The following is a 12,613-nucleotide window of genomic DNA, read 5'->3' as shown; positions in this document are numbered from 1 at the left end:
ATCTGGCAACTGTCTCTATTACCTTTCGCAAGGATCGTGAAGATGTGAGACGTTATATTATTATTATTATTATTATTATTATTATTATTATTATTATTATTATTATTATTATTACTGAGCCACAATGCTGACAACTTTATCCGAAAAATCATCGCTAAGAAACTTACATTGACCCTAAGGAAATTAACTTAGCGGAATTACGGATGCAATGAGACCAGAGGCATAGAAACCAGCATTGTTACTACTATTATTATTTTCGTTGGATAAAATATGTATTAATGAAGTACTCATCTTGCTTTTCTATTTCTCAGTACTGTCTGTCTACTTATCTACTTGCTGAGGGAACCTATATACAGTCAAATTAATATCAAATCGCAAGCATTCACTGAAGATTTCCACAGGAGTAATAAATAACGACAGTCATTAATTATCATATCTCAGTTAAACGTTATATTCTGATTGCGAGTTACTTGCTAAATCTACACTGTAATTAACTTAACAATCTTATTTTATAACACTGAGCAGTGTTACAAAATGTAACACCCACGGATTATGATGCTAAGGAATGTTTACCCGCTAAGAGAATTTGTCAAGTGCTTTGATTTTCATATAGGCTGGGGTTATTTCTTATGTCTTAATTTCTTATTTTCGACCACATATTACATATTCCACTTTTGACAGAAATTCCACAATGTGCTGTTGCTTAGTTTGATTTGTTTGAGTCTAACAGTTTCTTTCCAACTCGTGTTTTAAGCTATAGCACATTCCAATAGCCTTTTCTTAATTCCTTTGATATTCATCTCTAATTCTGGACTTCATTTTTTAATTTTCTAAAGATCAGTTTTTTAAGGGTTTTTATCTGTAGGATGTTTTACCAGCTTTTGCATATTGTAAGTTCCTTTTTAAAAATGTCTTATATCCACAAAGATTTGTTACCTGTACTTCTTCTTAGACAATCAGAACTAGAACATGGGACTTAACACTGTATGGGCTTTTGTGCAAATACACAAACAAATAACTGTTTACATAAAAGGGTTGTCTTGATATTTATACCGCTAAAAACATGAATACGGCATTTTTTCAGTCTAAGCAAGTATGCATTCTAGTTTTACAAAGTCCCTTTATTTGGTGGTTCTCTTTCATTGGAATGTAACACTACCACTTTTTTTGAAATCCAAGAGAGAGAGAATTAAATCTCTTGATTTGGGTTCTTCCTTGTCCGAAGCAGGATCCTCTAATGTACCAGAGGTTTATCGTTTTTTTTTTTTTTATAGTTACTCACTCATGAATGGTTATCCTTCAGACAAAAAGACCAGTGAAATGTTAACTGTATTTGCATATTATCAGGATAAGTCTCACATAAAGTGCTCTCGTATTCTGCGTAATCTTTGAATGATTAAGATACCAGACTGCTGACTTAATCAATATTACCTTTTAGTTCATTTATTCTTCTATTATAATTATAACTGTAATATTTTAATTAGTCCACCGAGTCTCATGTTCACTCTCATAGGAGTCACCCAAATAATTTGTTCTTAAACAAGTGGTGAAAATTGGATCAAGGCAAAATTCAAAAAGTTAGACTGAAAAGTAAAGGGCAGGAAATACTAAAGCTGTTGCTTAATGGATGCTACAAAGAAAAAAAAATGTTAGCAATACCATTTACAGTGTGCCACACCAGACACACTATGAGGTAACCTTTTACAGGGTATTATCTTGATAAAAATGGCTCATGCGGCATCTTGTCACTTGGATAATAATTCTTTTGTGGTTATTTCAATCTTCATCAGCCTCCATTTACATACTGTTACAGGTGTAACTGTGTTACATTAAGTAGAGGAATTAACACACAAGTTGCTTTAAAACATTCAAGCATGGGCCTTTTATTAAATTTTTAATAAATTATAATGATAGAACCATCAGCTGCAACACCCTCAAAATAATTTAACTTTCCTTACAAAGAACTTTGACCTTTCTTACAAAGGTTTGCTCGTACTACATTTGGAAAGCGTCTTCTGCACCTTTAGTTCAGAAGTCTGCCCTAATTACACTAGCCAGAGGTTACATTCAGTTCTAAACAGCAATTGGACTCAATCTTGCACCAGCCAGCTTCATAGCTACAGTACTTTTCTCACTAACCTGCATCAGTTGTCTGTGAAGACTGAAGATAGATTCTTGAGACTAGAAGTTTGAAAGATCTAAATACTCACCTTATATAATCACATTTTTTCAACACAACAGTTCCACAGTAGTACAGATAAAACGTACTGCATACCACAGCCCACCTTTAAATCATCAAAGATATGTGCTTTTCGTTTTCCAAAATACTCAGTGCTGTCAAAGATCAGTTTCCTGTATAAGCATACATGAGCAACCAGTACCAGTGTCACCATGGTTTAAAATATGGTCAGATCTACTCCAACATAATGTGGAATATGTACACTGTACAAAAAAAAAACAGTAAAAGGTCAAAACTGGAATCATTATCAATAAAAAGTCTAACAAGACCAGTGAGCTAACATCCTAAATTCTCATTGGGCTGACCTAAAAAGGTTTGCTCTTCATATGCATATCAAATCTAATTTAATAATTTGCAACTATGATGGCAAAGTAAAAGTGAAAATGGCAAAGATTCTGAGAAAGTTTAATTAACGGATAAGTTTCTCAGACTTAATATTTGCTGTTAGTTGGAAACCATACGGTCACATAAAGTATGCTCATCAGTAGCTTTTATTCTGCAATATGGGGGCATATGAGAGACATCATTCTCTACATCATTATATAAATATATTCAAATCAAGTCTGTGAGATTTAAGGAAAAAATTATTCAAGCATTGCATACTCATTTGCTACTCTATAAGTGGGATGGAATGGAATATAAAATTTAGGCCAAGGGCCAATCACTAAGAATTATGAGGTCTCTTAGAGCTGAAAGGAAACTTGAGAGTGGATTAGAGCTGAAAGGAAACTTGAGAGTGGAAAGGTTTTAAAGGTGTAATCAGAGGAAAACCTCGCAGTTGCTAGGAGACTGCGAGGTTACGAACGAAGGTGCTGTAAAAGGAATGAAAAGGGTTGTAGCTGGGGCCTGAAAAGACACTGCAAAGAACCTTAAGTAATGCCTACAATGCACTGCATGTGGTGCACTGATGGCACAACTCCCTGTGGGGTAACCTTCCAATGAAGTAGTCTGTAATTAGCTGGAGTCTTTTCAGGATCCTGCTTTGTCCAGCTAAACTGCTTTTTTGGCTCACAGTTTTCCATTGTCTCCATTTGGTTTCTTCTCACCTAGTTGACGAACCTCTATAAAGCTGCATTGCCTCAGTGTCCCACTCAATATAAAAACAACTCCTTCACTCGTGACCTACAGGAATCTTGTATCCAGTGCACTGGTTATGTCAAACTATTTTATAGTAATAAAAAACTTTTTGAGGGACAATGGGCAATGCCATAAATCTGCAAACCTTCCACAATGTTTGCAAGGCTACTACCAACTGTCTTAGCAATTACTTTTATGCTATACTAAAGTAAACATGTCAATTTATCAAAATTCTTATCCTCACAGACCTGTTCCAAAGGATTTGTCCTTGCAAGCAAAAGTTACATTTGCAAGAAATTACATCTTGTACAAACTTGCTGAAAAAATGTAAGAGCAACACAACTGATTACCATGGAACAGAGAGCTAAAAGTACAAAGCACATCAAATGGAACTGCACCATAATTGACGATGTAAGGTCTACTTTCTCATATTGTACTATCAGACTGAGTAATGTACAACAAATAACTTTACCACAATAAATATCAAAATATACACCAGCAGATATCTTACTGGGATGTGAGTCGATAGCTGCATGTTTAAAGTCACTGTCATTCTGCTTCCAATCCATAGTCAGGCTAGACAGACTTCAGTATCACTGCCAGTGTGCCCTGCAAGGCATACTGTAGGGGGTGCAAAGATTTCTTCACAACTTCCTACTGGAAGCTGCAAGTTGCTCTACTCCTCCCTTTTCACCTGAATTGGTTTTTTCCAAGCAGAATTTCAAGTTCTTTATCCTAATCTATTTTCACTGTACCAACCGAGAGCAAATATTTCCAGAAAGATTTTAAGTCCAGAAATCTGACTTGATGGTCTCCATAAACTTAATAAGAGTAAGAATCAAGTATTAAAATCAGCCATGATTCTGATTTCAGTTCATTATAAAAGCCAAGTATACATCCAATAGTCCGTGATCTCAAAATTGAGGTGGTTTGGATGTTGGAAAAGATAAGGGACAGTTGGCTGATAAGCAGTATATATGGAAGCAGCAATATGAAGATGTAAAAAAATCCCAAGGAAATTGCTGAAAAAGGTAAAGGTAAAGACAGATTTAATAGGAATTCAGAAAAATCTGCAAATGTTAGAAGAGAGTGGATAAAACTCAGACTGCTTAACACATTCTTCTTCAATAGGGTTTATAGAATATTCTTTGTCACTAAGTTGGCCCCTATGACTTGGAGAAATACAGAATATGAGATGCGGAAAAGGTAAATTCTGCAGTAATGATAAAGCTGTACTTTATTCTACAAAATCCCATAACATATAAACAATCATATACTTGTATGTATAAACAACTTCTTTGGTTATAGTGAACTTAAAACTAACCCAAAGAGAAGTAGATTTTCTTACTCAAAGTAATGAGACGACCTAGCATATCTATACAAAATAAATTATAAAATAAACTAAAAAACATGATTACAAAAACTGAAATGTCTGAAATATACTTCCCACAGAAAACACAAGTATTACATATGCTGATTACAATCATTAAAAAAAGTCAGTTACAATGAAATAAATGCAAATGAACATTAAGTCTAGATATATGTAGACACAGATAACTTCAAATGTATGGACAAACCTTACGTAAAACAGCATAAATAAAACCCTACCCTGTAGAGGGATAATGATTAAGCAAGCCTTACTCCAAATCCTACAGCTATAAGATTTGAGCTAACGATAAATATCTAGAGAACATCCCTTTTATCACAAAAAGATGATTCAACATTATAAAGGAGCAACTAGAGTGCCTACCTCTCGTTCATTCACACGCTTTGCACACCTCCACATACTCCAAAAAGTCAATATCACATACATGTTTATGAAAGACTAAGTATTTGCAGAATACAGCTTCAAATCTCCAACAGGATGCCTGAAGCATAATGCTACAACAAATTCTTCAATTAATACAATATTGCTAAGGGAAAAATATGCATTAATCCTCTCATTCCCTATTACTACATTATAAAAATCTATGTACAGAAGATGTGAAACTTATGACATATATCTTTCCATGTGCTATGAAAAATACAAGTAACACATAAAAAGAGTTTTAACGATCCACAGAATGACATCTCAAAGTTCCTATTCTATTGTTCCCTACAAAAATTAGAAAAAAACATAATCACTGTAACATTACATACCAAATCAAACATTCTAATAAAAACATAAAAACTTATTACATACTAAATTATACTTGACAGTGCTTTCTACCGACACTACAAGTGTTGTACTTTTTTTTTTTACAAGAGGAGATTAAAAAAAATAACCATTTGCAAACTATGATACAGGATCAAGTATAAGCACCCACATCAATAGAATTTCAGAGCACTAACTTACAACTTGTGTATTTTCACACTAAGCTTTCTTTATTAATGTCAAGGATAAAAATCTAAAAGGTTACAATTAGAGATATATAATGTACAAGAGTAGTCCAAAGAAGAAAAAATTGAGGAACTATTTGCTGTATAAAAAACACGCAATGAGAGAGAGAGAGAGAGAGAGAGAGAGAGAGAGAGAGAGAGAGAGAGAGAGAGAGAGAGAGAGAGAGAGATTAAAAATCATCCTCCAATTCATAACTATGTTCTTGATACTGTAATAGATAACTTTATCATAAGTTAAAAATATTCAGCACAATTTCCAAGTGATGTTATATTGGTGTGAAAGTACCACAGTGTATTACTGAGCTCTTACATGACAAAATGATATAAGTCCCTCAGTTATGGAGCTGACTGTTTAGCATGTGATATGAACTTTCCCAAACTAAGCCTGGTTCCAGCATACTGCAAACTACACCTGTAAAATGGTACCTAAAGAACTGAACATTAAAGTATAGATAAATAACAGTGACATCAATAGAAGACTAAAATTAATAGCTTTGTGTTACAAAACACCTACATAGCAATGATGAGGTATATATAAGGTCACAATATAAGAAATCACAATCAAGAGCAAATGTCAAAACAAATACAGTATGGATACTTAAACACATTCCTCATAAATACCAGTATTGAAGTAAGTTACTCTCTTTATAAGAAATAATTTGTGATAGGTTTTCATTTACAAGATGGAAAATATAAATAAGAATTTCACAAAATCCATCTTAAATCTACTTAGAAATTTTATGAACAAAAACTTTTATTGTGTGCGCCTCTAAAGCCACATGAGATATTTAGACGGATGGAAGCCTGCCATTGATAGCAGCCATGACCACCTTACGGAGCTTATTACGTCGACGTTTGGGGCGATGACGTGAACGATACCAATAGCACACCAAAAGGATAACTAGAGTTATGGAGAGGACTGCAAAAGCAGGCATTCTTTCAGAGCTATAGGAAAGCGATTCCAAAGCACCTCCTGAAAAAGACAAAATACTTGAGTATTAAGATTCCTTTTCATCTAAAAGGTATTAAAATGTTACAGTAAAATCTAATATGGCATTTCCCATTCTCATGAGCTCAAATACTATATATAAAGGTCAATCTTTTTTGTAAAGGTAAATCTTTTTTTTTTTTTGTCTCATTTTAATATTTTCATACTGCATTTTGACATAAGATGCAACTGTACTGTAATTACTGAACTTCTCATTTCAAAATCATAGAGACATGGCCTTTGATTCTGTGACAGATGATATGATACTGTTTAGGAAAATGACTGAAGAAATAAGACTGGAAAAAGAAGTGAGACTAATGTGTCATCATGTAGCAACATGATTTAATGTTCCTTGTTCTACTTTCTGCCCTACCAATTTGGTCTTTATCCACAATCTTATTGTACAAGTTGATTGTTGCACAGATGGAATATTCATCCTGCATAAGTCTCCTCTATTTATTCATTCATTAGATTGTAGCTTTATTAAGATTGGAAATCAAAGATACTAAAATTGCATATGAAGGTAAGATTATAGTATACTTGTTTAGTACATCAAATTTTGTCATTTTGAGAATAGAGCTCTAAGAAGCTTATCAAGATACAGATGGCTGAACTGAGCGAAAAATTATATTGTAAAGGAAATAACAAAAGTTCCATAAATAGGTGAGATAAAAACAGAGGGGAGGTGGGGATAGCTTGAACATGACTTTCACACCACTCCATGGAGAATAGTATATGACAGTCAGCTGGGCTCCTTCGGACGCTAGAAAAGGTGGAAGACCAGACCTACTTGGGTAAGACCCATGAGACAGAAGGCTGGAGGTAAACAGAGAGTAACAGAAATCAAAGCAAAGGAAAGATGTGAGTGATGGAATTTCATAGACGTCCTTTGTGTCAAGTCCCATCTTCAGGAGACAAGTAATGATTCATAATGTTCCTCTAGCGTGACCAGACAAATTATTTACAATTACATAAAGTTTTCCTATGTCACTTTTGAAATAACCCATTCTACCAAGAGGAACATTGAAGTTCTGCCTAAAGTTATTCCTAAACAACTTTTCCAAAGATATCAAAAAACTTGAGGAGTCAACAATGCCCAGAGACTTTTATTGCTCTATCAGCTACAATAACAAAATTGATCTACTGCAACTGTAGGTAAGCAACCTCTTATTCCCTAATTAGTCACACAATCCTTGGTTTCTTATTTATCAGCTTCCAAGTTAGGAACTATCAGGATTTAGTATCACCTACTATCAATTCATCACCATATCTTTATGGCTTACATGTGCAAACTTTATTTTACAACCCGTCAGTTTTTCTTAAACAATTTTATAGAAAGATTGTAATTTTCTTCACTAAAAATTATGAAATATAAAACCTCCAAAAAGACTTCTAGGATCTAAGCATGAAAAAGAAGGTATATTTTCATACAAACAAACTACTTATACTATAGCCCAGACTGTGCAGCAAAAAATCACAGACACATCAGTCTTCTATAGAAGAAGAGAGACCACTGGCTGAAGCTAGCAGTTAAGCACATGCACAATAGAAATCTCAGGTTCCAAGCTGCTATCTACCTTATTTCTTGGATAAGTCTAATCAAGCTACAAGAGATCAGAAGGGTCAGTAAGCGGGTAACTGGATGATAAGTAGTGGGTTTGTGTGAATAATTTTTAAAAATCAATTTAATTCATTCAAAACCCATCATATATCCCACACAGCAACTTTTAAACATTCTGTAATCTAGCGATCTATTGCAGGTAGATTTCAAGCCCAGAAACTGATAGTTTTCAGCACTGACAGTGAGTTCCTGGGAAGAGGAAACTGCAAATCCAAGAATCTATCAAAGAGAGGAATTGCAGCTGCTCTATCTCGAGACACAAAAAGCCAACAATTCCTCATTCTGCAAGGCACTGAGGCAATTGATGAAGAAATTCCACACAAACATGATGTCCTGACAAGAACAACAACAGCAGGAGATGAGGATGAAGATTCCCAAGAATCTAAGTTCCCAACTGACAAAGAAAATACCTGTCATGTCATGGCTGCTGGGTCTAAAGAAAAAAAATTACATACCTGTGAGTAACATTTCTAAGATAGAAATCTGAAAAAGTATTTTAACACCAAGTACTAGACCTAGAAAGGAGCTGTTCAGTTATGTACCTGAAATTCGACCTTGACATAAATTATGCAAGTAACACATCTCTGACCTTGATCTATTAGTTTCAATTCTGCTTGCGTCATCAAAAATTCACCTTGAAAAGGCACACAATCTCACTGAGCCTTTGGAACAATGATTACAGCCAGTTTATTTTTGGCCAAAATAAAACTCAACTTGATCTATCTCAAATGAGAATGATCCTCACAAAAGTACAGTAACACCAACTACTGATTAATTTACTTTTTTTTACACCACCTAGATTTTCCTGCAGACATTCAGTGTTGAATAAGTCTCCAGGTAATACTGATTAAAGCACAAAAGTGATCTCAAGCTTTTATGCTATCACACATCTTTCTCCTTTACTATTCCAATCAGCTTTCAACAGAGGGATGCATCAAGATACTTATACTATTTATGGGGTTATGTTCTCTGAAGCCTTATAGACAAGTCTGAAAGCCCTAAGTACTGAGCAGAAATACCATTTGTGTTGAAATTAAACCTTTCATTAATGCATAACCAATACTGACATGATAATTACTCTGGTGAAAGAATGGACCTCTTAATGTTACATTATTAATTATATAACAGACTTCATAATTTACGAATGCAATCAATTTCTTCAGTTGCAGTAGCAAATGTATAACAGATGAATAACTAATACAACAAAATTGGACTATATCTTACATTTCTGACATGAAATTCCTGTTGGTTACTATAACTGAAAATGAAGAAAACTTGGGTAAACCACATAATCTGACAGCTTACAAACCCCAAAGTAATTAAAAGAACAAATTAAAAATGAAAAAAATTCACAATAATGTCAGAACATTAATTCATTCATGCTACTATACATGCACAAGAAACCTTACAATATAGTGCTTAGGGTGACATAAAGAACATACACATGCTCATGACAATAAGGAAAACTTAGAGACATGCACTGAATTACCATAATTAAGATGAGAAGTAATTTAATGTCAATTTTAGTTTCCAAGTCAAGTTTCAAGATTCTAAAAATTTACAATTCTACAACTACTTCTGAATATTATGTAGAAGTATGCTAAAAGTCACCATCCATCCTGAGCAATGAATTAACAAATAACAACATACATACAGCACTTGCCATCATTTTTCTTATATCCATTGCCTGAACAGAACAGGTATGTATCACAGGAATGCATATGGTATGTACATTATAAAAAAAACTTTTGAAGTGAAGCCCCTTTTAAACATGATAACTGTTATTACAGTCTTTGTGGCATGGTTTGGTGCAAACATTCATTATGGCTCAATCAAGCGTCACTAGTATAACATACCTGTATTCAATTTCTGCCATCACTGATCAAATCAGATACAAACATAAACAATCTTTGCACTTACAACAAAGAGACCTTATCCCTTTTTGTAATACCCAATAATTTAAAAGAATCAAGAGTTATCATTTCATTCTCTTGTTTCTCAGAAAAGTTTTTGTGGTACATTAACATGTGCACCTCAATGCTCAACTCACCTGTTCACAACAAGATACCGAACAGTCAGCAATTTCTTAGAGCAAATACAAAACACGTCACAAACTCGTGTGTATCGAGCCATCGGCACTTTCTGTAATGCACATCACAAGAATGTCTTATAATTACAAGCTTTAAGCAGCTGGTGAATGGACTAATGTTACTCTCATCTTCTGTGGCATAGAACCTCAACAATGGAACACTTTTAGGTTCTTAATAGTGCAATGCAATTGAAAACTACTTCGTTGTGCATTAGTAAAAAATCCACAATGGTGGTTGGAACAAATGACTGATAAAATTGTTAATGCTGCCAAAATACTTGTTCTTTGCAACAATATAATTGTAAATATTCATGCCACTCAAAGACTGATTATTTGTGTATCAGGTACACACTGCAAGTGACGCTTTCCGAGTGGAAAGCTGTGTGGTCTTTATGAGACTAGCAAGGCAGAAAAATAAAATAGCCATGTGATCAACAAAGGAAAACGAAAGAGGAACAAATACTCCCAAATGAAAGAAATTTCCAGCAGGATTTTCAAGTTGCTTTAATTAAATGTTTAACTATACTATTTACCATGACAGTTAATGAAAATTCAAAAAATCAATAACTATGTGCATGGGCATGCACTTGAGAATCTCCATATCCCATCCCTCGAAAGCGAGCATAAGAGACAGCAATAGGAAATTCATTCAGTTACTATATTTGAGATGAACCATGCTACTCTTAAGACACAACCCAATTATATATTAGTCCCAAGTCAACTGCATAACATTATCAACATAATAAAATACTAACTGAATAAAATGATAGAGAATCATACAATTTATCAAGGAACATTTTTTAAGTCTCCAAAATTAGTTAAGTCTTCTGTAAGCACCCTGATTCCTGAAGAACACTGGTATCTGAACTCCAATAAGCACACACAAAAAACCAACAGCTAATTAATGATTATGGCAAAAGCTATCATAGAAGACATAAGCACAACTCACAATTTATACAATTCTAGACTTACTGATGACGTCTTTCTCATTCAGTCCAACATATTCTAAAAATTTTTAAAAAGTAAATCTGAGGTATTAAAATTACAGACATCAATAACTTCCACCCTTTACACCATTTTCCTCACAACATCACATTCCTTCGCCTTCAAAAATAATTTTTCCTTTTAAATTCTCAAAACTGAAGGTTTATTTTCATTACAGCTAGCAAACCAAGTGTGTAATTTTGTATAAAACAAAAACTAACTTTTTAATTACAAACCCATTATTTGCAGTAACCCATATTTGTGATCTTCATGAATCTCTGACACTTCATTCCCAACTTAACAGATGAAGAGCTAAGAAATTGCCCTTGATGATAGGGGTACTGTTTTGTTGTACTTTGTGGGAGAAAAAAAAAAAAAAACCATCGTGTAATGGAATTTTTTTTCTGCACGTCTCTGAATAAGTTTTAGAGAGCAGCATGGAAACATTATTTTATTTTATAGTACGCTCAATGAACTTTCATCTAAATGTAAGTGCTGCTCTAGCTATGAAAACATCTACAGAGGTTCAAGATTTATCTGGGGGAAAAATTTTTTTTTGCATACTTTTCAAGATAAAAGATCTCAAAATTTCACAAGCATGAGAGGGGAGCTGCGAATTATACCTTCCACTTCACTGGGTTTTAGAACTTCCTCCTAAAACAATTGTTAGCCTACTTGCAATAATGACAAAATTACAGCTGTTTAAAGATGCCTCATATACTAAAATATAATGAAGAATACAAACTACAAAATAATTCTCACAAGCTTACAGGAAACAAGTCAACTAAATAACTTTTTGCAAAAGAATGACATACTACAATATTCAAATGGTTAGCAAGCACTCAGCTAATCTGCTCAATAGCCCTGAGGTTGAAGAGCACCACACAGAAACTGACTTTTAACATTAGATAACTAGCTTACTGTTTGTTAACTTGTACATATTACCATAATCAAAAGAACAAAATATGAGAAAAGGGAGTAATGGTAGCAACTGAAGTCTCACCATAATCATCCACACCCTACCAAACATCATTAATTCAAATATATGACCAATAAAATTAAATTAGTTGAGATGTGATCAGTGCTAATTTGAAATGGTAAACTAGAATGACACTCATTAATTGTTGACTTAATGAGGGCCACAATTAAATACAAATAACACTAGGGAAATGGAAAACAGCATCTTGACCAATAAAAGCAGTTTTTCTTTCAAATCAACTACAGTATATCTTTTTC

The 12,613-nt window shown here is 33.8% G+C and overlaps 1 protein-coding gene across 8 annotated transcripts in view; it reads right to left on the bottom strand.

Moving 5' to 3' along the window:
- Nucleotides 1-4,535: 4,535 nt before the first annotated feature.
- The window catches only part of S1P (membrane-bound transcription factor site-1 protease), an 81,306-nt gene continuing 73,228 nt past the window's right edge, over nt 4,536-12,613 (bottom strand). For 5 of the 8 annotated variants that reach the window (XM_067090061.1, XM_067089964.1, XM_067090353.1 and 2 more), the window contains one exon: nt 4,536-6,668. In XM_067090061.1, coding sequence (XP_066946162.1) covers nt 6,484-6,668 — 185 coding nt within the window. In that variant the 3' untranslated portion in view covers nt 4,536-6,483. Of the gene's footprint in view, nt 6,669-9,528; nt 9,563-10,354; nt 10,447-12,613 lie in introns of all 8 variants that reach the window. The other 3 variants (XR_010850687.1, XR_010850704.1, XR_010850697.1) reach the window with 2 other exon arrangements.

Source organism: Macrobrachium rosenbergii, chromosome 1 (assembly GCF_040412425.1).
Source record: "Macrobrachium rosenbergii isolate ZJJX-2024 chromosome 1, ASM4041242v1, whole genome shotgun sequence".
Classification (NCBI taxonomy): Eukaryota; Metazoa; Arthropoda; class Malacostraca; order Decapoda; family Palaemonidae; genus Macrobrachium; species Macrobrachium rosenbergii.
This window is presented reverse-complemented; position numbering and strand designations above follow the sequence as displayed.